Source organism: Piliocolobus tephrosceles, chromosome 5 (assembly GCF_002776525.5).
Source record: "Piliocolobus tephrosceles isolate RC106 chromosome 5, ASM277652v3, whole genome shotgun sequence".
Taxonomy (NCBI): Eukaryota; Metazoa; Chordata; class Mammalia; order Primates; family Cercopithecidae; genus Piliocolobus; species Piliocolobus tephrosceles.
The window spans coordinates 23,493,160-23,519,563 of NC_045438.1; the positions used below are offsets into that span (position 1 = coordinate 23,493,160).

Sequence of the window (26,404 nt, forward strand, 5' to 3'; positions counted from 1 at the left end):
AGAATGAAACCTTGTCATTCATGAAAACATGGATGAGCTTGCAGTGAAATAAGGCAAGCACAGAAAGATAAATACGACTTGTTCTCACTTATATGTGTGAGCTAAGTAAGTTGATCTCATAGAAGTGGAGAGAAGAGTTGGAATTATTAGACATTGAGAAGACTCAGGGGAAAGAAGGATAGGGAGAGGTTGCTTAATGAATTAAAATTTACAGCTATATGGGAGGAATAAATTTTAGTGTTCTATAGCATTGCAGGGTGAATTTAGTTAACAGTCGTTTATTGTATATTTTCAAATAGCTAGAAGAGAGGATTTTGAATGTCTCCAACACAAAGAAAGGATAAATATTTGAGGTGATGTATATGGTAATTATTCTGATTTTTTGATACATGAATCAAAATATCACTCTGTATCCTATAAACACATACAATTATTACGTGTCAACCAAAAATAGAAGCAAAGATAATTTTTGGAGCCAAGCACAGATGCTATATGAGTCATAATTTCTGACTATTGAAAAATGATAATGACAGTACAAGGGGTGGGTTTACTATTCAGGGACAATAGTGACTGGCAGTAATGGTGGGGAACTATTGAGGAGGACATTGCCTTGTTCCTTAAATGTCTCTAAGCCTTCAGTATCTTCAGCATGTCTGTGCCTTCACGCTAATGAAAAATTCACAAAAATATGCTTTTACAATTAGTAAAATTGTGGCCTCAGGTGAGTCCTTAAATGGCAGTAACATCTCTGGAAATACTTAACCTGTTCATTGAAAACTGAGCCTTTAGAGTGAATGCAGCTGACTTTTCAAAGCTCTTAGGGAAAGGAACACTCACAATATGGGAAAAGATACCTGTGGGGAGGGAACAAACAGGAAAGTGAGAAAACAGCAGGAAAAGCTCTGCCTGAAAAGGATTCAGTACGTCGAAAACTATAAAGTCAGTGAGAAGTTGATCTTTCATTATGGTAACCAGCTGAGAAAATTCTGCCTCTAGCATCAGCTAGTAAAGGTGTGAAAGAGAGAAGACTCATTTTGCCAAACTTAGATCCCACTCGTAGCTGATGAGTTCTAACTTTAGAGGTTGAAAAATAAAATTGAGACTTTTGAGCCTGGAAGTTTGATGAACTTTAACATATCATGGAGACTTGCTCATTGAATTTTTTCCTTGTTTCCTACTTTTTCTTTTTATTTCCATCTTTCCCTCCTTCCCTCTCATCCTTCCTTTTTTTTTTTCCTTCCATGTTTCTTCCTTTTTTTTCCTTTTCCACCTTTCAATGCATTACAAGGATCACCTTAAAACAAAAATCTTTGTATTCTAGCAGCAAACTTTCTTCTCCAGGTGAGAGTTGATATGCACTTCTTGAGAAGCAACTGTGAACATATTGGGTTTAACATGTTCCTGTACCCTTAAGTAAAAAGCAACTGACTAAGACAATATTGCTATTTGTACATATAAAGAGGTACCAGGTCTAACATTGTGAGGTTTGAAAAGGAATGGAATTAATCAGGAAAAGCTGTTGAGAAGGGGTAACTCAAAGTATTAATTCAAAAGAAGAGAGATATGCAGAATGTTAATAGAAAGTTATAAGGAGGCTTTCATAAAAATGCAATATTTGTAGCAATACTCAGAATGCAAAAGGGATAGACCAATGACAGACAATGTAAAACATTTATCTGGACCAAGAAGGCAGTTGGAATAAGACTTGGAAAAGTGAAATAATGGCCTTTGTTGGTACATGGACATGAGAAACCTGTTTTCAGGCAAGAAATAATTAAAACATACAATAGCAATGAACTTTAAATATTTTACATTATATCTTTAGTGAATCTTTCCACATAATCAGAATAAATACATTTTGTTTTTAAAACACTAGCTTTCTGTTTCTGTTTTTGTTTTGAGACAGTGTCTCTCTCACCCGGGCTGGAATGCAGTGGCAAGGTCTTAGCTCACTGCAACCTCTGCCTCCTGGGCTCAAGCGATTCTCCTGCTTCAGCCTCATGAGTAGCTGGGACTATAGGTGTGCACCACCATGCCAGGCTTATTGATTTTATTTTATTTTGTATTTTTAGTAGAGATGGCGTTTCACCGTGCTGGCCAGGCTGGTCTTGAACTCCCGAGGTGATCCACCTGCCTTAGCCTCCCAAAGTACTGCATTTACAGGTGTGAGCCACCGCATCCAGCCAAACGACTAGCTCTTAGAAAGGCAAATACCACTGGACTTTACTCATGTGTTTTTAGAGCGATGGTTGTAATTTTCCATGCTCACAGAAATATTTTCTAAAATCTTTCCTGAATAACTAATATCAGGAGCCAAGAGCTGGAGTTAACCCTAGCTATGGTGTCATATTGAATTATGACATATAATCAGTCAAATCCCAAAGTTACCCATAGTTGAAGACTCTGGAACAAAGTAGGGGCAGGAACATATATCTGATCACCCATCATAATACAGTGGAATGACTCACACGTTTGAATTTTGGAGTGGGTAGATATAAACTTTTTTCTGTTCTGGGCTGCATTTCTATAAAGGCAGCTTTCATTCAACTTGTTAAATAAAACACATTTGTAATTTTACTTATCTTCTCAAAACCATACTTTCTCTGCTGTTCTTCCTCACATCTTGAACAATATAATTTGCTTTCACTGCTTTTCATATGCTACCAGGATAACTTTAGCATTGGGGGTTTTATATGTAGAAATGGATTTGCATAGATCTATGCAAGTATTACCAGAAAAATGCTATATTTGGAGTTAGAATGATAAATTCACCACCGGAAAACAAGCCATGAATAATAATAATTTTAAAGAATTTTTCAGGGTTTTCTATGAATGAGTGTCCACATGTAGATATTGGCAGTGCGATACAGGACAGTGCTCTCTGATGATAATTTAAAATTTTATCCAGTATATGTTGCTTGTAAAGAAATAAGAGTTCATGAAAATATGTGATTCTTGATGTCAAATACAGCTTCCCCCACTATTCCATCTCCTGCATCCTTTGCTAATTACAGGATGTTATTCATCATGGATTTTCCTTTCTCTCAGTCATAAAGATAGATGAAATGCATATAGTTTTGTTAATGTAAATATTTATACTTCCCAGGGTATGTTTTGTTTGTTAAAATTTGCTTTTTTCCCTTAAATGTACTTGCTTGGCATTCCTCTAATGTCATCAACAGAAATATGTTTTAAGGTAAGGAGAATGCTGACTTGGTCCCATTCTTGGCTCTGAAAGTATTAAAAGCACTGTTCCTGGTCATGCTTTCTGCCTCTGTGGAACTTTGTGGAACTCAGGAGAGTATTCTAGGGGTAATTAAGGTTAAGCACTCGGAATTTATAATAATAGCATCAGTGTTACCAGCTTCCTTATGATCACTATTCAATACAGCACCTGTACTGGTTGCCCCACAGGTCTCCTGCACAGCCCACCCAATCCTACAAGAGAAGGATTAGTTTTATTGTAATACCTTTTGGCTCATATGTAATGGCACTTGCGGTCTCTTACCATTCAAAACCTTTCAATAAACAGGATTTATTGATCTGGCACTTAGGTCCCTCTTCAATCTAGCCCCAGTTGATCTTTCCAATGCTATTTTATACTACTACTCACAAAATCCCATCTCATAAGTATAAAGCTACATATTGCTTCTTAGAGATACAAATTGTAGCTCTATAATTTTGATTATTGGTCCACTTTACTTAAAATGGTCTTTTTTTCCCCTGGTGTGGGTCTATCTAAGCCTGACTCAGGTTCCAGCTAGAGTTCTTAGGCACCATACCTTTTGAATTCTTGGACATAGATTGTCCACATCACTTATTAAGTACTTATCAAATACTTTCTTATATTGGTATATTTTATTTTTATACCTAGTTTCCCAAAAGAGACAATAGCCCCGTGATGTCATATATGCTATCTTGCTATTTTATATAGATTCACATCACATCATTATGGCCTGGTAAGGTGATTTACATATGGTATAGGAATTATTAATATTTGTGTAACTAACTTGATAACTCTAGGCTTATTGCCATTTAGTAAGAAGTGCATTTCTAGCCTTTTAGCAACTACACTGCCTAGAAATAAGAAGTTATCCATTTTTAATATTATTCTAAAAGAAGAAGGCAATAGAATACTCCAGAAATCTAAGAAAATATTTCATATTTTTAAATTGCAACTCAAAATTTCTCTCTCTCACACTCCACCTTCAAATCTCTGCAATCTAGCCCCCATTACTCACTATCATAACAGTTATGTACATGTGTGCTTTGCTCTTCAAATACCATAAGCTGGAAAAGTAAATTTTCAGCTTTTTATTGAAATTCTGAAATGTCATTAGTATCATTTTCTCATTTACTTGTCAATTTTTTTTAATCAAACGCTTATTATTTGTTGAGCAATTAGGCTTCTTACATTGACCTGAATACATACAGGCCCTGTCAGAAACAAATTTTAGTGCTAATAACAGCTTTCATGTAACACATCATCAGACCCTGCTATTTTGAAGAAATGACATGACCAAAAATGAGGTCCTTTAATCTAAACTTTTTGAAGATTTACTAGGAGATATGAATAAATAAATTAACACCAAGATTTTTTATCACTATGCTGATGTGAACATATAATTACGAAAGTCTTCTTTCGATTTAGAAGTTTTATCATCTTAACAATTCTGAGTCCCTTTTTCATGTTTTTCCTGTGAATACATCCAGAGTGTAAAAGATTTTGTTTGCGGTTTTCTTTTTTTTTTTTTTTTTGAGACATAGTCTCGCTCTGTCGCCCAGGTTGGAGTGCAGTGGCATGATTTCCGCTTACCGCAACCTCCGCCTCCCGGGTTCAAGCGATTCTCCTGTCTCAGCCTCCGGAGTAGCTGGGACTACAGGCTTGTGGCACCATGCCCTGCTAACTTTTTATATGTTTAGTAGAGACGGGGTTTCACTATGTTAGCCAGGATGGTCTCAATCTCCTTACTTCGTGATCCGCCCGCCTCGGCCCCTCAAAGTGCTGGGATTACAGGCTTGAGTCACCGTGCCCAGCTTGTTTGTGGTTTTCTACCTTATTTTGTGACATTGAGATTTGTGGTTTGTTTCAAAAGTCATAATTTTGAGCTGAAAATTACAAAGCATACAGGAATTAAATAACTTGCTGATATACATGGCACAGATCACACCAAGGAATTCCTGTTATATTTAAAAGGGGACTTCAAGATTACCTTTATGTTGTCTGTTTTACAAGAAGAAATTTATATTTTGTAGTTAAAACATTGCGTATGTGCACATACACACAGAGACTTCTTGTTTAAATGTCTACAGGAAAATAGATGAAAGTATAAAATAATACCAGAAATTTTCCATTTAATGATAGCTGGTTGAAGAGCTACACTCAGTTATATTTTATCCTAAAATACCAACAAATTGATGTTAAAGAATTAAGAGTGAGACAAGAAGTGTCAGCAATTTTTAGAAGATTGAAAGTAGAGGATTGGCAAGTCAGTTAGCAGAAAGGAAAACCCAAAAACTTATGAACATGCAGAGGAGGATTCCAAAGTACAAATTTGGCAGGTAACATCCTCTAACAACAGGATTTGGAAGTGGAAGGAATGTTTGAGGTAGAGGACCAAAAACTAGAATAGGTTGAATAATCTGTTTAAGAAACAGGTAGCTTGCCTTAGCCTCTTCCAAAGGTCTCTACATCAGGCTTCTTCCCCAAACAGGCAAGCCTCTTGAGGCACAGGTCAGCATCAGCAGTTTCTAAACAGAGGATTAAATTAAAATCAGCATACTGAAAAATAAAAACTCTCTACTATGTAGCAAGACCACCAGCTCCTTCCCAGTTCAGCCCCAAAATGCTGTGGTCTGTTGCCTAATCACAAGAAGACTTGCGGACCCAAAGCAAAATCCAACAGATTCCTATAGATAGAGCATTTGGAAGGCACTGTCCCATCATCTTATGTGAGAGACAACAAATGACCAGCACACTAATGCAGAACAAAGCACCAATCGGGTTTTAGTTCCTCCTATTTAATACGAAAAGACAACCAGGGATCACCAGACTTTTAAGGAAGGCTCCAACATGAAAAGTCAAATATAAGAATCAACATAATAGAAAATCTTTAAGCCATCCTCACTGGCTGTTCCCACTGTTGGGAATGCTCTTTCTCATCTTTGCTCTGTTCACTCCTTTACTTCATTCACTGGTTACTGTTCAAATGTAAGATACTGAGATAGTTTTTCTTACCATTACATCTAAAATAGTGTTACCCACTCCCTCATCCCCACCCAGTTCTTGGTCATTCTATTTCTTTACTTGAATTTATTTTGCTTATTATATTAATCACTGCACAGATATTTTGGTATATTTATATATTGGTTGTCCATCTCCTCCATTCCAAAAGAAACATTCATAAAGGGAGGAATATTGTTTATGACACATAGACAATAATTGTTTTTAATATTTACTTATTTATTTAGTGAAGATGGGTAACTTGAATACAGCAAAAGCAATGTAGAAAATATAATTTTAAAACTCTGATAATTCAGAGAACTAAGAAAACTTATAGCCAAGACACAATTAAAAGAATAGCTATATAAAAAGAACAATTAGAGAATAATTAGCTCTTAGAAGTTCAAAACGTTAAAAATTTTAAAATAGTTCATTATTAGACTGGGAAGATTTGGTAAAGAAAATCTTAGTGAGTAAAGAGAAATGAGAAATATAAACAATTTGAAAGAAAAGATAAGAAGGTGGGAGATCAGTCCTGGAAGTCAAATGTCTAACAGAATTTCTTGTAGTAATAGAAAGAGTGGAAGGGAGGGAAAAATTAAGGATATAATGCAATAATATTTTCTAGACTGTAAGTAAAGGGCCCATGTATTGAAAGGTCCACAGATGCTCTACAAGATAAATGAAAAACAGCAACAACAAAAAAAGCCACCCAGTTACTTCCTTTAGAGAATTTCAGAACTTGGAGCTAAATATATTTCCTACGTAAAGAAACCTCAGGCTGGGTGCAGTGGCTCACGCCTGTAATCCCAGCACTTTGGGAGGCCGAGGTGGGTGGATCACTTGAGGCCAGGAGTTTGAGACCAGCCTGGCTAACATGGTGAAACCTCATCTCTACTAAAAATACAAAAATTAGCCAGGTGTGGTGATGCATGCCTGTAATCCAAGATACTCGGGAGGCTGAGGCAGGAGAATCGCTTAAACTTGGGAGGCAGAGGTTGTAATGAGCTGAGATCACACCACTGCACTCCAGTTTGGGTGACAGAGGGAGACTCCATCTCAAAAAAAAAAAAAAAAAAAAAAACAAGAAATCTCAAATATATGAAAGGAAACCAAAATAAGGTGTAGAGTCTATATATGTTTGGAAACCTAAAAACAAAACCCTAGTATTTTATGTTATTAATGAATATGTAAATATTTAGGAAAACTGTAAAAAAAAAAAAAGTCATGTGAACACACTAAAATCATGATAGTAATTATCCCCGAAGAAGAAGTGAAGAAAGTAATATTTAGGAGAAGTACAGAGAAAGGCATCATTTATATTATATAATATTATATTAAAAATGACTTCAGTCTGGGAATGGTTGCTCACACCTGTAATCCTAGCACTTTGGGAGGCTGAGACAGGCAGATAACTTGAGGTCAGGAGTTCAAGAGCAGCCTAGCCAACATAATGAAACCCCATCTCTACTAAAAATAGAAAAATTAGCCAGACGTGCTCACTCGAACCCAGGAAGTGGAGGGTCTAGTGAGCCAAGATTGTACCACTGCACTCCAGCCTGGTGACAGAGCGAGACTTTGTCTCAGAAAAAAAAAAAAAAAAAAAAAAAAAGGCTTCGAGCAAATATAGCCTAAGGAAGGTTTAATGAAACTGGGTGATGGGTATAATGACGTTATTATAATATCCTTTATACTCTTCAGTGGTTTTGGAAATACATCATTACTTTTTTTTTAAAAAAAAAGGTGCAAAATACCAAAAGAAAGAAGGAATGGAAACAGGTTACATTTTTTTAAAATGTAGGGAAGCAAAATGATGTTGGACTTCTTAACTGCAAAAATAGAAACTAGAAGAAAATGGAGAAATTTCCACATGGTTCTGAGAGAAAATCATATTTAACCAAGCAATATATATGTGTCCATCCAAAATATCAGTCAATTAATATAAAAATGGAATGAAGGCACATTGATCAGACTTAAGAAACTATTGACTAACATGCTCTGCAAAACAAGATAAGAAACCAGTTAAGAGAAAGACATGAGAAATGTTAAAGAGAAATTATACCAACACTTGTTAATAATGGCAAGATGGATTTTATTTGAACTACTGCAGTAGGGAAAAGAGACTTCAATATTGAACTAACATCATCTCCGAGTAAAACAAGCAAAGAACACTTTATTCAAGACCATTGCAATTGGGGAGAAGATCATTGCAGTAGAGAGAGAGACTGAACTCAGCTCCACTGCAAAGAAAGCAGGATTATTAAATACTGAAGTGAACCAGTGGAGTACATTAGTGGGGAGGTTGGTGAATATGTTTAGGCCGTCTGGGTTTGCTAATTGTCACTTACCTGAGTTAGGTTCCTAATCTCCTACAGAGATTGAAATAGAGGTGCTGTCTTCTTTCACAATTACATTTCAAAGAGTTATCTCTCACATCCTTGAGAAGACATTCTGAGTTGTAGAAAATTTACATCTCAAAGGTAGGGAGAAAAAATTGATAATTGCAAAATGTCTAAAGTAAATGCTGTAAGAAAAGGAGGTCAGAGGCCCATATTGAGGAAGAAATCTGTCTAAAGTTTAGTAGAGCTAATAGGAACATTAAGGTCATGTTGGTCAGATCCAGGAAACTAGGGTTTCAACATACAAGAGAACTGATGATATTGGGCGAAGGCCCACATTTCATTATGTGCATCAAGTGCATGGAGTGTGATGGAAGTAGAAACCTGGAAGATTCAAGTCATAGTTCACCTGAAAAAGAACGAACAAACAAAAAAGGCATTAAATGATCCTGAAGTATTGGACCATGTAGAAATTAATGAATCCTTACAGTTCTATTGGTCAGTTTGAAAATAATTAGTACTAGATATGCCACAAACAGATGATGAAAATATGCCCAAAAATGTGAAGAAATAAAAAAAGAAAGATAACTGGAAAATCCCAAAATACATGGCGATTAAACAACACATTCTAAATAGCACATGGGTCAAGAATAAATCTCAAGACAATTTTAAAATATTTTGAACTAAATGGAAATTAAAATAGCACTTTTTAAATTTTGTAGAATGTAGTGAAAGTACTGCTTTGAGGGAAATTTATAGCATTGAATGCATATTTAAAAAATCTAAAATCAATAACCTAATCTTCCAATTTATCACTCTAGGAAAAAAAGAGCAAAGTAAATCCAAAGTAAGCAGAAGGAAAGACCTACTACAAATTAGAAAATAAATCAATAAAATTAAAAATAAGAAATCAGTAGTGAAAACCAACAAAACTATAAACTGCTTCTTTGAAATGTTTAATAAATCATTAGGTTAAGAACACGAGAGGGAAGTTAAGAATTACTAATATTATAAATGAAAGTGGGAATATAACCACAGAGACATGGACAAGAAAGGATAATAATGGTATATTGTTAACAATTCTATTATCTACAAATTTAACAACCAAGATAAAATGGAGCAATTTTTGAAAGACGTGGTCTAACAAAACTGGTAGAAGTAGATAAATTGAATAGGCCTATATCTATTAAAAAATTGAATCAGCAATTATTACCTTTTTAAAACAGAAAGCACCAGACCCAGATGGGTTCACTGGTGGATTCCACCAACCATATAAAGAAGACATTATACCAATTCTGTACCATCTTTTTCAGAAGATAGAAGCAGAGACACTAACTTGTAACACATTCTATGATACTAGCATCACCCTAATACCAAAACCAAAGGCAACACAATAAAAGAAAACTGTAGTCCAATATCCCTCATGAATACAGATGCAAAGACTTTCAACATATAACAGTCAATATAGCAAACTGAATCAAAGAATGTATAAAAAGAATTATACACCACAACAAACTGATTTGTCCCAGGTATGCAAAGCTGGTTCAACATTCAAAAATTAAGTCATGTAATACATCGCATCCACAAACTAAAGAAGAAAAATTAGAATATCTATAGATATACATCATATCAATAGATGTACATCATATCAATAGATGTAGAAAAAGCATTTGGCAAAATCCATCATCCATTCATGATAAAAATAAAAAACAAAAAAATAAAAACTCTCAGCACACTAAGAGAAATTTCCTCAACTGGATAAAGAGCACCTATAAAAAAATCTTTAGCTAACATCCTAAAAGTGAGAACTGGAAACTTTTCTACTAAGATCAGGAACAAAGCAGGGGCATTCCCTCTCACTACACCTCTTAGTATTTTACTGGAAGTTGTAGCTAACACGACAAGACAAGAGAAGGAAATAAAGTTACACAGATTAGGAAGGAATCAATAAAACTATTTTTGCTCACAGATAAAATGATTGTGTAGAAAATCTTCAGGTATTGGCCCCCAAAACACTCCTGTAGCTAGTAAATAGTTACAGCAACGTTTCAGGACACAGGTTAATATGCAAAAGCCAATTAGTTTCCTAAGTACTACCAGTAAACAAGCAGAATTTGAAATTTAAAGCACAATACCATTTATATTACCACACACACACACAAAAGGAAATATGTAGGTATCAATTTGTCTTCATCTATTTTATACTGCTGTAACAAAATACTACAGACTGGGTAATATATAATTTTATAAAATTTATAATTGCTCATTTATGCTGCATCTTAATAAGGCAGAAGGTATCATATGGCAGAAAGGCAAAAAGAAAGGGAGAGATGTGAGGGGAAAGAGAACAAAAAGAAGGCCAAATTCACCCTTCTGGAGCAAACCCACTCCCGTGGTGGCAACAGTAGTCCATTCATGACAGTGGAGTACTCATGGCCTAATCACCTCTTGTTATGCCCCACCTCCCAACACTGTTGCACTGGGTATTAAATTCACATGCTTTTGGGGTGACATATTCAAACCATAGCACTTCTGGCCCCCCAGAGTCTATGTTCATCTCACATGCAAAATATATTCATTCCATTTCAATAACACCAATGTCTTAACTTGTTCTAGCACCAACTCAAAAGTCCAAAGTCGAGAGATTCATCTAAATCAGATATGAATGAGACTCAAGGCGCAATTCTTCCTAAGGCAAATTCCCTCTAGCTCAAGCCTATGAAATCAAAACAAGTTATCTACTTCCAAAATACAATGGTGGGACAGACATAAGGTAGACATTCCCATTCCAAAAGGGTGAAATAGGTAAGAAAAGAGGGATGACTTGTCTCAATAAAGTTCAAAACCCAATAGGGCAAACAACATTAAATCTTAAAGCCGGAGAATAATCTCTTTTTTGACCCTATGCCCCGCCTTTTTAGTACACTGAGGTAGGAGTTAAGCCCCCAAGGCTTTAGGCAGCCCCACCTCAATTGCTTTGCTGGGCTTAGCCTGTATAGCAGCTCTCATAGATTAGGGTGTCATGACTACAGCTCTCCGGGTGGATGTTGCAGACTGGTAGGTCTGCAGTTCTGAGGTCTTGGGGATAGCCCCACTACTGTGGCTCCATCAGGCCTTGCCCTAGTGAGGAGTCTCTGCAGTAGCCTCACTACCTCACTTCCACTAAACATTGCTTAGTGACTGCCCCTGAAGCAGGTTTCTGCCTGGGCTCCAGGCTGCCTAATACATTCTTTAATTAGTGGATGCTGCCACAACCCCATAGCTCATGAACTTGGCAGGTCTGCAGAGCCAGCACCACATAAATGCCTCAAGGCTTACTGCTTGAGTCCTCAGGAACAGTGGCCCGAGCTGTACTTGAGGCTGCTTAAGCCACAGCTGTGGGAGACAAGGAGGACTGAGCTTCTTGAATGTGGAGTACAGAGTTATAAACACAGGGAACAGAGGCCCAAAGTGGCCCTCGTCAAGGAGCTTGTGGAGGGCATCCTAGACCTGTCCCCCAAAATCATTCTGCCCTCCTATAGCTCTGGGTCTATGATAAGAGGGAAAACCTCAAAGATCACAGAAATGCCTTCAGGATCATTTTCCATTTTCTTGATGAATAACACCTGCCTTTCTCCTAGCCATACTGATCTCCTTATCAAATGTGTACTTGGCCACACTTTTGGATTTCTCTCCTGAAAAGATCTTTTATTCTGTACCAGATGGTCAAGGCTTAGAATCCTTTAAATCCCTGAGTGTGTTTTCCTTTAAATCGTTTTATTTAAATCTAGTTTTGTCTTTAAATAATTTATTTCTTCTTGGATTTTACTGTATGAAGTTAAAAGAAGCCACACAACTCCTGTAATATTTTGCTTAGAAATTTCTTCTGCCAGATATCCTGGTTCATCACTCTTAAATTCTGTCTTCCATAAAGCCTGGGTGAAGGATACAATTCAGCAAAGTTCTCTGCCACTTTATAACAAGGATGGCCTTTACTCCAGTTTCCAATAAGATGTTTCCCATCTCCATCTAAGACCTCATCAGAATGGCCTGTACTGCCCATATTTCTACCAGCATTCCTATCATAACCACTTAAGTAATCAATATGAAGTTTCAGACTTTCCCTGTAGTTCTCCTTCTTCTGAATTGTCACCAGAATCATCCTTAATCTCACATTACAGCAACACAAGCTTTTTCTAGCATTCATTTCAAAACTGTTTCAGCCTCTACTCATTACACAGTTCTCAATCATTTCCACATTGTCAGGTATTCCTTATAGTACCACTGAACTCCTCTGGTACCAGTTTTCTGTCTTAGTTTGTTTTGGACTACTATGACAAAATACCCCAGACTGGGCAATTTACAATAAATAAAAATTTATTTTCTCACAATTCTGGAGCCTGGGCAGTCCAAAATCAAGGGGCCGGCATCCAGCAAAGTCCTTACTGTGTTATAACATGCCAGAAGGCATCACCAGGTAGAAGGACACAGAGAGTGCAAGAGAGGAAGTGAAAAAGAGGCCAGGCTCGCCCTTTTATAACAAACCTACTTGCATGATAATGAACCCCCACTTACCCCAGTCATAGCAGCATTAGTCCATTGCTGAGCATGGAGTCCTCATGACCTAATCACGTCTCATTAGGCTTCAGTTCCCAACACTACTGCATTGGGGGATGTTTCCTACACAAAATTTTGGGGGATACGTTCAAACTACAGCAAAATCTAGCAATATATGTACGAGATCTATCTGAGAAAAACTGCAAAATTCTGTTAAAAGTAATCAAATAATTAAATAATGGTGAGAAATTCAATGTTTATGTATAGAAAGATTCAAAATTTTCAAGATTTCAGTTAATAACAGCTTGATCTATAGATTCATCACAATCCCAAAGTTCCAGCAAGTAATTTTATGGATGTTGGCAAACTGATTCTAAAGTATATAAAGAGAGGTGAAAGACCCAGAATAGACGAAACTATATTGAAGGAAAAGGGTAAAATCTGAGGACCAATAACACCTGACCTCAAGAGTTAATATAAAGTTACAGTAATCAAAACAGTGTGGTATTGGCAAAAGAAGAGACAAATAGATCAATGGAACAGAATAGAGAACTTAGAAGTCCACCCACACAAATATGGTCAACTGTTTTATGCAAAAGAGGAAAGGCAATACAAAGGGGAAGACAGATAGTCTTTTCAATAAATGGTGCTGAAAAAATTGCACACCCAAAAAAAAAAAAAAAAAAAAAAAAAAAAAAAATCTAGACACAAACCTTGTGTCCGTGACAAAAATTAACTCAAAATGGATCAAAGACCTAAATGTAAAATGCAAAACTATAAAGCTCCTAGAAAATGACACAGGAGAAAATCTAGATGAACTTGGATTTGGCAATGACTTTTGAAATATGACACCAAAGTCATGATCCATGGAAAAAAGCATTAACAAGTTGTCCTCAGTTAAAATTTAAAAACTTCTCTCTGAAAGGTATTATCAAAAGAATGAAAAGACAAGCCATAGACTGGTAGAAAATATTGCAAAAGACATATATGATAAAAGACTACCATATATGATATTTTAATCTATATTTTTAACAATATAATTTTTATCTTTTTAAGTCTAAAATAGGCAAAGAACTCTTAAAACTCAATGATAAAAAGCAAACAACCCAATTTAAAAGTGGGCCAAAGATCTTAGCAGACGTCTCACTGTAGAAGATAAACAGATGGCAAATAAGGATATGAAAATAGTCTCAACATCATATGTCATCAGGGAAATGCAAATTTTGCAATATTCATACAACCAAATTTTAGAGAAAATTATACGGAATGGTGGGAAATAGAAAGGAAATATTTCTGAAAATGTTACTTCATACATTTCATACTAGAAATAGGAGATAATACTTACATGATAAATGAATAATGTCAAGATGAGCATGATGTTTACAAAACAAAAGTAAATACTGAAAAGTAACAGTTATAAAAAATGAAAGTGGTTGCCTTTCACTAGGGTACTATGAAATGGAAAGAACTGTGGACAAGAAATGCTATTTTTGGCTATAACTTTATGGTAAATGTAATTATTAAAAATATATGTAGCTAATTGATTTTCTAAATAATAAATAATATAGAAAGCACATAAATAAATGTATGAAGTAATAAAATATTTTACTTGTCATCCAGACAATAGGTTCAAATGATCTTTAGAAATCTCAAACATAAATTAAAAGAGAAAATACCAAAAAAGTAAATAAATTTAAAAAAAGAAAAAAAATAGAACTGACCCTCTAGAGAAACAAAAAATAAAATAAAAAAGAGAGAGAGAAATTAGAGTTCAGTGTTACCGGTTGGATTGTGCCCACTCCCCTAAACTCATGCTTATGGCCTAACCCCCAGTACCTCAGAATGTGACTTCATGTGGATATAGGATCATTTCAGATGTAACTGCTTAATGAGGTCATTAGAGTGGGCTCTAGGCCAATACAACTGGGGTCCTTATTTTTTTAAAAAAAAGGAAATTTGGATACAGCTTGGCACCCAGGGAAGTTGCCATGTGAAATGAAAGCAGAGATTAGGGTGATGCTTCTACAAGCCACAGAATGCCAAATATTACCAGCACACCATCAGAGGCATGCAATGGATTCTTCTTCACAAAAAGCCCTTTGAAAGAACCTTACTTACACTGAGATCTTAGAATTTTGGCCTCTAGAACTGTGAGAAAATAAGTTTCTTCTTAAGCCCCCCTATTTGTGACACTCTTGTTATGGCAGTCCTAGCAAACTAATACGGTTACTGTATTAGAAAGAGGAACTAAAGATGGTTCAGATGTCTGTTAAATCCAGCATAATTCTCTGCCAGTATTCTTGAAATTATGGAAGAAAAATCAGCTAAAGATACCATCCAATATATTATAAATATTTTGTATAAAAATATTTATACAATTGTTAATTCCTCTTAAGAAATCAGTATTAGGAAAGAAAAGATGTCTTTCTTGGGGCAATGGTATTCTTCATTCTTTTAGATAATGATAGCTGTGTTCCCATCGTGTCTCCATTATTACCAACAAGTCAGTTCTGAATTGAGTATCCAAGTGAGGCACTTACTCATGTCTTGATTTCCTGGCTCACCAGCTATCATCTCCATTTTTTTGGCTCTTACTTTTTACCCTTGTTTTAATGGTATATGTTTGCTTTATTATGACAAGACTCTTTTTTTGGCAGTAGTTAGGATATAAATAATTAGTAAATAAATGATCACTTCTGACACCATAGCTCTAATGGCCAAGAAACTCAACTTACACCAATGCTTTTTAAAAACTTGTCTCTGCAGCTATGGTTACTAACTGTCCTGGTGTGCTGGGACTAAGGGACTTCCAAGGACAAGTGACTTTCATTGCAAAATCCATGACAATCCTGGGCATAATGGGATAGTTACCTATCTGAATCACTTCTATGTCTAATAGCTCACAAGCATGTTTTCACTGTCACTGCTTTGGGCTCTAGTCCCTGTTTGTAATTATGATTACCCCCCATAAACCCATGCATAGTTGATTATTGAATCATCTCGCTTTGTATGATAAACACTTTTGCTTCAACTGATGAGGAGCAATAATGCAAATAACCAGGTTCTAAGTCTCAGAAAATCCTCCTTACCGTTGTTTCAAATGGAATCTCATAGTTGGTCTTGATTTCCTGTGAGAGAGGGAGGTTTACCGAGACCTTGAGCTATGTATATTAGATATCACCAGGAATTAGGGAACTGGATTATGTTCTTGCTGGGGTGTGCAAGCCTGGCTGCCCTCACGGTTTAGTCTCTTGTTGGTTGCCTTTTTGAATGCTTGTCTTTTTTCTCTTAGGCCCTGGGGATTTATCCAGTTTGCTTTGGTAACCAAACATTAAACGATCATGATTCTGAGAAAAATAACATAAAAAACATTCCTTTCTCATGATTTCCCCTGCAGGGATCCCCATGGACCTGATTCTTCTGTTACCATTGGATAAAACAGATAGATGATCTCCTACTTCTGTGGTTACTTCCAGATAATAAAAAGTTATCCAAAGTCACTATAGTTTCCAAAGAATTCTCTGTTCAGAAATTAATATGTCTGACGTAAAAAAAAAAAATCCAAATTGTATTCAAAATTAAACTTCTTCCTTCCTGTAGGGAAAAGTTGTATGCTTCGTGTTTCACTTTGGTCCTTACTAACTAACCCCATCCCTATCTCACAACTGTTATGTGAGATCTCAGACCCCACCATGCTTGGAGTATAACAATGGAGAGGAGATAAGGGAGCAGGAGAGATGTCTAGGTACTAACAGAGTTTGATGGCTAATGAAATTGAGAGGTGTCTCAAGACACTTTTCTGGGGTTTTCAGAGACCCAATTGCATTAAATATCTCATCTGTAGGTACATGATTTAGTTGGCGTCTCTTCCTTACTTACCATATTTTAACACTCCCTCCCTCATGCCCTGAGAATAGGTAATGGTCAAGATTCAGCCATTACCTCCCTACCCACCGGTCTTCTTGGAAATCCTCGGAAGAAAACCCATGTTAGCTCTCTCTCATGACAGCTCACATCTGCTACCAAGAACCATTACTTTAGATCCATGATATGTAGCAGTGCACTTTCCTTTCACATATTGCCTAATTTCTGTTTGACCACTTAGCAGGTAACTCTAGCCACAGGTTCTATTTTGAGATTTGTCAGGCCCGAGTCAGACACTAGCTGCTGTGTTTCCTAGGTTCCAAAGATACTTTGAAGCTTTTCTCAACAGGCTTGCAAAAAAAGAGAGATCACCCTCACCCCACCCAACCACCACCGTGGAGATGATGAAACTCATAGCACACCTTTTTCCAAAGAAGTTCCACTTGCAATCTCCAAATTCCCTGACCATTTCAACTCAACCCTTCCATATGTTCAATGTGAGTGTGTGGCTCCACGTCACAAATGATGACTTAAGACATTATCTACACAGGGTCTGCCTAGTCCATCAGAACCTCACTTTGGAGTGAGTAGTTGGCACCTACTGTGGCTGTAACTATCACTGAAACTGATATAGTGCAATTTCCCATAACTGAACTTTTTTTCTTAGAATTTATCTTTCTTCATGACTTGCTGAATAATAAAATGCTTTGATGCATTTCCTTTAGCTGTTCTTTCCCCGGCAGACAACATTTGCCCATGTGCCATTGATAGATCCACGTTGACATAGGTGATTGCAAGCTCTCTGAGTGCAAAACTCTACTTTTATTCCATTTTATTCCATTTATAGCTGTGTATCACCTAACATGTTTAGAACTTCATCTAAATAGTTGATTTATTATCTCCACCCTGCAAGAATTTGATAATAATATTTCCTAAAAAATATTTACTTCTTAATTCTTAAGAAATATTATGACCAATTTCACAAAAATTGGTAAGATTGAAGAGACACTAATTTGCTCAAATAATAGGAAGGGAGTAAAAGCAAGTAATATTATGTTTTCTTAAGTAAGGGTCTTATAAATTCAAGCATTAGCCACAATATTATGTTAAATGTTGCAGAATTGAAGTATAGCTTTAAGATTTAAAATGTGTGAAAAGTAAACATTTTGAGAGAAAAAATAAAGCAGATTTAGAATAGCATGAACTTCACTTGATAAAAATTTAAATCATTCCCTTTGTAATATATGCAAGTCTTGAAAGGTAAAGACTCTTCAGTGTTATAATGAATATAAATCATTAGTAATATAAATCACTAGGAATTTCTCTGATAAAATAATTTGATCTATATTATGATAGTCAGGAAAAACCTTCATAAGTAGCATGAATCCACAGATGCATAATTACTTTAGCTGTGTCCTTGCTTCCTGTAAAATACAGTATGGGGGAGGAAAACAAACAAACCAACCCACATTTCCAAATGGGCAAGTCAAAGCAAGTCAATCCCAAGTAAGCTGACTAACATTTATAAAGTAATTCTCATCCTTATAAATTGCCTTCTTGCAGGAAACAGACCTTATCCTGACTTTTAATATATCAATGCACCGATCTTGGTGGATGGAGAATGGACCAGGATGTACGGTGACGTCAGTGACACCCGCCCCAGACTGGGCCCCAGAAGACCATCGCTACATCACGGTCTCAGGGTGTTTGCTGGAGTACCAGTACATAGAAGTGGCTCATAGTTCCCTCCAGATTGTCCTCGCAGTAAGTGTTGACAGCCAACCGCTCCTTCTAGTGCCTTTGGGGTTGTCTTATTTCTGTGCAAACTGAGTGCACACAAATGGAATCTGTGGATAAAGTGTGGCCTTTTTGCTTTTTCCTCATTAATGCGACTATTAACAGGAAATTGTCAGGTTAAACCAAACTATCCCCTGGACTTAATGTGCTGATTTTCTTCAGCAATTAGGAAATACCCTTTGTTATCATCAGCATTTTACATAGGAAATCCAATCAGTCAAGATATGATTACTTGACTTTTGGTACACTTTTCAAAGGATTCTGAAGGGATGATCAGATATTTTTTCATAACATTCTATAATACTCAAAATTATAAGATTTCAATAATTGTTTTCTCTTCCAGTGCTTCTTTTGGCTGTGCTGCTAGCCCTGGGATTTCTCTTTTCCATTTGCCCTATCTCCTTCTTCCTTCCTAGATTTCTCCCAGGCACCATCCATCACCTTTAATCTCCCACTTTTTTTCCAGAAAAAATTCACATTTGCTACAGATTCTACTTCTAAGACATTCATGCCTCCATGTTTCATAGTACTGTGCCAATAAAAAACCCTCCTTCTAGCAGGAGGCAGTAGGACTTACAAATAACATATGTGTACAACATGTGCCTATTTTACATAAAATACATGATTTAACATTGTATTACTATGACAAAGAGATAAATTAAAACACCTCTTTCTCAAGAAGGCCAACTGCATAATATCATGAGATTTATAAACCTAAGGCAATTTTATGACACATGAATCCATTTATTCATTACAGATCTTAAATGTAGAACTGCATATATTTTTCTTAGATTCATGCAGATGTGCAATTGATGTGCATAGTATTAAAATTGTTAGCAACAAATGATGCAAGTAGAATCTGCTTTTTACCTCTTTAGTTAATTATTTTGGAAATGATACTGACTCACAGTTCTTGGATAACAATGAATAATAGTTTCTGGGTAGAGTGGCATACAATTCAGAGAAACCAAATTCTTCTGGCATTAAAAAACTATGTGTGTGTGTGGGTGTTAGACGATATAACTAATATATCCTTGTTATATTTTTAATGGAGTGTGTGTGTGTGTGCGCGCACGCGTTGTGATAGACTAAGGAAGCTAAGTATGCTATGTTAGTAAAGACTTCCAAATTCTCTGTAAATAAAAGCCATAAAGATTTCTTCTTGTGTGTCAGCAGGAGGCTCCACGGATCACTGTCACTAAGGAAACAAGGCTAGTTGAGTAGCCAGTATCTCTATCATCATGTGTTTCCGTACCGTGCCAGAGAGCAATAATAGCTGCGGAGGGTCTACATAGGCACACACATGCTTCTGCTTGGGAGGAGAAGCTCATTGTTCACAGTTCATTGTGCAGAATTGGTCACACAGTCCCACCCAATCACAGAATGGACATGAAAGAGGAAGGGCTGTTTATTTGGAAATCAGGATAAATGACGTCCAGAACATTGGAATTATGTTCTTTGCTAAAGCACTAAGTAATAACCCTTGAATATGTTCAATCATAGACACTCCTTCCAATTAACAAACTCTTCTGTAATAGTTTTAAATCTAAAAGTGCTTATTTTACTTATCCTGAAGTAAAAATAAGTTAGATTTGATAGGATGGAAGTAGTCATTTTATTCTTTAAAATCCATTTAAATCAAGTAATCATTATCACATGAGAAAAGTGAAATATATCTGTGATTTGGGGTCAGATAAAATATCTTTATATATGTGTTAAAAGGAGGTTTTAAACAAAATGTTCCTTCTGTAAAACTGCCTATCTTTACTGTACCCACAAAATTTGGGAAAACTTCCACCTATGTTTTAAGGATGAAGTGAAGATACAGTTTATGTGCATGGATATTTATGTATGACTATTTAGAGAGTTATTTGAATTAGTTTGTGTGTGTGTGTGTAAACTAGATTCACAGATTTATTAAATGCCACATAAAATGCTGACACATAGGTAATGTGCTAAAAAAAATACATTTGGACATGGGGGCATATGTTGAAGTTGACATACATACCCAAAGAGAAAATAATTTTCCTTAAGTAAAAACCATCTGTAACAGCAAGGTGGCTAGAGTGCAAAGAAGATGGATGGGTTATCCCTAAGAACAGATGTGACCAATATTTCATGCTACTGGCTCTTGTTTCTCCTGTCTGCATTCCCCCCAGTGGAGTGAAGGAATAGTTTGAGTAAACCACCCTAGGATGTGAAATCTCTACCTCTACCTTTTCCACCTGTTCCTCTTTCCAGGGGTGCACTACTTTTGCAGTGTTTACTGTGGAACACCAGAGTTAGCAACTGCACAGCCAAGCCATTACTTGGAGAAGTTTCAACACATTTTCTACTTTTGAGCTTGCTATTGTCTAGCCAGCCTTGGGTTGAATGCATCTACTGTACAGAAAACTTAGCAAATTTGAAATTGAGTTTTATAATGCAAACGAAAAAGGGCTTATCTTTAACAACTTGCTCTGCAAACAAAATTTCCTATCTTCATTCTGATCACTGATGTAATGATTAATTGATGAAATAGTGTCTTAAATCTCTGTCCCTCCCCTTTTCTGTTACCCAGATCATCTCCTTGACAATCAAATGTCCCATTAAATCAGTCTACTGTAAACTTCCTGAGTGCTTGTCTCCTTCTAGCATCTAGAGAAGCAAAGGTGTCAGGACCTCTGACCTTGAGGATGTCACAGTCAAATATACAGCAAAGTTCCCCAGAGTACAAACCAGGTGCAAACAGGCACATTTGGGGGATATGGTAGACAAAGAATATGGCTTATGCAGTTAAAGGCTGCATAATCTTGGCTTCTTAGCTTCATGCAGTTTTGTAAAGTGAGCTGAACTCTTTCTCTTCTCACTGTTTTCATCCAAGTCTTTGAAACTGCCCTCTCTTCCAGGATATCTGGCTTAGATCTGCTTTCATAAACTGCTGCTTTCTCAGCCACTGCTCTTGATTAACTCCAAATCTCTCCAGCTCTTTTTCTCCACCCTCAGTCAGCCTTTCTTTCACAGATTCCTGAACCCTGGCAAGCCTGTCACCCTGTTGTTCGGTTTTCTGCCAATCAATTCGTGGCTGATTTTGAAATTAGCATTCACAAAGCCCACATTTGCATCACACATACATAAGATATCTCCAATCTACAGCCAAAGGAAGACAAGTATAATATCCATATAATTGGGACGAGAGGCTATTAATCACACAGCTTCCAGCCGTGCAGAAAAGACTGCCAGAACACCATAATGATGAGCCAGGTGTAATATTTTGAGCTTTCTCCTTCTCCAGCCATATTTTCTTCTAGTTAGTATCAGATAGCACATTCAAAAGGAATACAGGTGTGCACAGTTTTAATAAAACCAAAAATAAAAAAATGCACATTTTCAAAATAGATAAAATAAATGTATGTGGGGAGAGCCAAGGAAGAGATCAACTGCGAAGGTATTATTGTTCATGTTACAAAAAAATTAATCGGATTCCTTCAAACAATGTGTGATTGGAACGGTGTGGATTATAAAATATGTTCACATGAATTAAATCTTTTGATTGTGTAGCAGTCCTCTGAGGGCAGCAGAATAGGTTCAAAGCTCCTCCTAAGATATTTTAGCTAATAAATAGGGACAATGAACATGCTTTCATACCAAGGTTGGGAAATAGTCTTCAATCTGAATGCCAGCAGCAGCTGATGGGTAATGGATTCCCAAGTCTAAAAAGTCAGGGTTCTTCAGCAGCGAAGGATGCCATGATTGATTAGCTATGTCTGCCACGGGTGAGGGGAATGAAGAGGGATGTGTCTCACATTTATTATGCACATATTAAACTTTACTTCCTGTGATTGCCTGGGCGCGGTGGCTCACGCCTGTAATCCCAGCATTTTGGGAGGCCGAGACGGGCAGATCACGAGGTCAGGAGATCGAGACCATCCTGGCTAGCGCGGTGAAACCCTGTCTCTACTAAAAATATAAAAACTTAGCCGGAACATGGTGGTGCACGCCTGTGGTCCCAGCTGCTCGGGAGGCTGAGGCAGGAGAATGGCGTGAACCCAGGAAGTGGAGCTTGCAGTGAGCGGGGATCACGGCCACAGCACTCCAGCCTGGGCGACAGAGCGAGATTCTGTCTCAAAAAACAAAAAACAAAAAACAAAAATCTTCCTGTGATAAAAACAATGAAAAGGGAGTGTGTTTTACAAACAAATATGCAGAAAGAATAATTTTTTAAAAACAATTTAAGAGGAAACATGTATTGCAATAGCTGACTTAGTGATGTATGTTCAAATATGTTAATATTCCAAAAATTCATCTGGGTGGGGGCCTTAATATCTCTTTACCACATCCAGAGAATCAGTATTTCTAAATTTAATATGAACTTCAAACAAATTGCTTGTTTTGGTGTTTCTTTATTTCCTCTACTTTATTTCCTTTACTTCGGACACACTCTAAGTTCATGGCAAGTTGACTATGATTTTTTTCTTTAGGCAACTGGCAGAAGGTATTGGTAATATATATATATTATATATATATATATCACACACACACACGCTTTCTGTTTTCCCACAGCCATTAGTGTTGGCTTAGAAACAGAGCAGGGAAGCCATGGATGACGTTAGAAAACGTTTTAATACCTGTTGCCTGGTTCATAGCCAAATATAGTTTAAGGTCAAGTTCTCCTTCAGTTGTATCTATTTCCTATTCAGAAAACTCTCTACTTTGTAGAGTTCATGAAATGGTAAAACTTACTTTTCAACAGATTGAGGAAAAATATGTAGATAAAATACATACATTGGGGTCAATAAAGTCACAGATGTGTTTAGTTATGTTGTTAATAATTTATGTTTGCCATTTGGCTGGCTTAATTAGTGAAGAAATTTTCCAAACTTTGAAACTCTTTATCCAAGTGGACTTGAGGTTGTGTTGGGAATGGCACATGGGTGTTTCTTTGGATATAGCTGATGGTGTATGATATATGCATGCAAGTGGCCTTATTGTGCATGTTGCTGTTTGATGCCTCTTTTAATCTGGAAACAGTCCCAAATATTTTATCATTAAGATTTGAATTCTGACTTCCATGTCACTTAGGATATTGGCCATTCACATTTTATATGTTAAATCTAAGTTGTGACTTGTGTGGTTTAAAAGGGATGAATGGGAAATGGTATGAGCTGATACCTAGCTACTCTGCCGTCAGAAGTGGTGTGGTTGCCATGGCCATGGGAATATCCTTTGTTACATTTATTTGAATTAAAATATGCATACAGCCAACAGACACATGAAAAAATGCTCATCACCACTGGTCATCAGAGAAACGCAAATCAAAACCACAATGAGATACCGTCTCACACCAGTTAGAATGACAATCATTAAAAAGTCAGGAAACAACAGGTTCTGGAGAGGATGTGGAGAAATAGGAACACTTTTACACTGTTGGTGGGATTGTAAACTAGTTCAACCATTATGGAAAACAGTATGGCGATTCCTCAAGGATCTAGAACTAGAAATACCATATGACCCAGCCATCCCATTACTGGGTATATACCCAAAGGGTTATAAATCATGTTGCTATAAAGACACATACATACGTATGTTTATTGTGGCACTATTCACAATAGCAAAGACTTGGAATCAACCCAAATGTCCATCAGTGACAGACTAGATTAAGAAAATGTGGCACATATACACCAAGGAATACTATGCAGCCATAAAAAAGGATGAGTTTGTGTCCTTTATAGGGACATGGATACAGCTAGAAACTGTCATTCTTAGCAAACTATTGCAAGACCAGAAAACCAAACACCGCATGTTCTCACTCATAGGTGGGAATTGAACAATGAAATCACTTGGACTCAGGAAGGGGAACATCACACACCGGGGCCTATTATGGGGATGGGGGAGGGGGGAGGGATGGCATTGGGAGTTATACCTGATGTAAATGACGAGTTGATGGGTGCTGACGAGTTGATGGGTGCAGCACACCAACATGGCACAGGTATACATATGTAACAAACCTGCACGTTGTGCACATGTATTCTAGAACTTAAAGCATAATAATAATAATAATAATAAAAGAAACAAACAAATACAATATTCCTCAGAGAGGAATGGTTCTGAACAGATGAAAGGAGGAGTAAAAAAAGAAACCCAATGAAGCTGATTTGGAGAGATGTAAAAGTATAAGGAAGAAAGGATTTGTTTTTTCTTTTCTTTTCCTTTTTTTTTTTTTTTTTTTTTTTAGTTTTTTTTTTTTTTTGAGACAGAGGCTTGCTCTGTTGCCCAGGCTGGAGTGCAGTGACATGATCTCAGCTCACTGTATCCTCTGCCTTCTGGGCTCAAGTGATCCTTCCAACTCTCAGACTCCTGAGTAGCTGGGATTAGAGGCTCAAGCCACTAGGCCTGGCTAATTTTTGCATTTTTTAATAGAGACAAGGTTTCGTCATGTTGCCCAGGCTGGTCTCAAACTCCTGGGCTCAAACCTACACCTATCTTGACCTCTGAAAGTGCTGGGATTACAGGCGTGAGCCACTACTCCTGGTGGACAATTTCTTTAAGTTTACATACACTGGAATGCACCCATTATAAATGTACTATCTGATGAGTTTTGACAATTGTACTTTTAAACAAAATTATGGGAGGCCGTTGTTTTAGGCTGAGCTCCTGTGCTAGGCCCCAACAGACCAGACCAAACCAAAACGAGAATACATTTTCAACACTTAATGCCTTATGGACATGGGAATAAATCAAATTTAAGTTTATACATATTTAATTTAACATACATACAAATTTATACATATACATACATATTTTCTGCAAAGAAGTGTGATAGAATGATCAATACAAAAATTTCAAGTTAAAAAACATTAGCACAATATTCTATGGAAGCAGTGGAGTTCAAAAAGAGAAGGAATTACATTAAATGTATGATCTTTAAACAAGAATGTGTACATGTATCTTAAATGAAAGAAGGTGAATTTCAAATCACAGTGGTATTCAAATTTCATTGGATTTATTTAAAAGAATAATGTAGTAGTTCCCTTTAACATCTATTAGTATTGATAATGTGCCAAAATAAACAGACCTTTTGCAGCCAATTATTCTAGTCCATACTACCCAAAGAAATCTACAGATTCAATGCAATGTCTATTAAAAATCTTAATATAATTTTTACAGAAATAAAAAAATCCTACAATTCATATGGAACCACAAAACACCACTAATAATCAAAACAATCTTGTGAAAGAACAAAGCTAGAAGTATCACACTTCCTGATTTCAAAATATTTTAAAAGCTGCAGTAATTGAAACAGTATGGTATTGGCATAAAGACAAACATATAGACCAAAGGAACAGAATAGAGTCCAGAAATAAATCCACATATAATGGTCAGCTGATCTTCAACAAGGTTGGCATTTAAAGTAATGTTTAAAAACATCAAGCATCAATTCTGAATGTACATTGTTTTCAAGTGTTTAATTCTTTCCAAATATATGGGAGCAAAAGTGGGAAGTACTGTAAGTCGGTAGTCCTCTATACTGGCTGAGAATAGGAATTTCCTATTTGGTTGTTTAAAGGGTTATCATGATATGACCGACTCATGGAATTTTTCTTTCCTTAGGCTTCAGGTAGGGACTACATGGTACACTTTTCAAATTTTTCATCAGAAATATTAG

At 36.5% G+C, this 26,404-nt stretch overlaps 1 protein-coding gene across 4 annotated transcripts in view; it reads left to right on the forward strand.

Annotated features, from left to right (window-relative positions):
* The window catches only part of NKAIN2 (sodium/potassium transporting ATPase interacting 2), a 1,025,502-nt gene that overhangs the window by 835,733 nt on the left and 163,365 nt on the right, over nucleotides 1-26,404 (forward strand). For 3 of the 4 annotated variants that reach the window (XM_023230729.1, XM_023230731.1, XM_023230728.2), the window contains one exon: nucleotides 18,526-18,726. The exons of the other annotated variant lie outside the window; for it this stretch is intronic. In XM_023230729.1, the coding sequence (XP_023086497.1) occupies nucleotides 18,526-18,726 (201 nt within the window). The remainder of the gene's footprint in view (nucleotides 1-18,525; nucleotides 18,727-26,404) is intronic. 4 annotated transcript variants of the gene reach the window in all.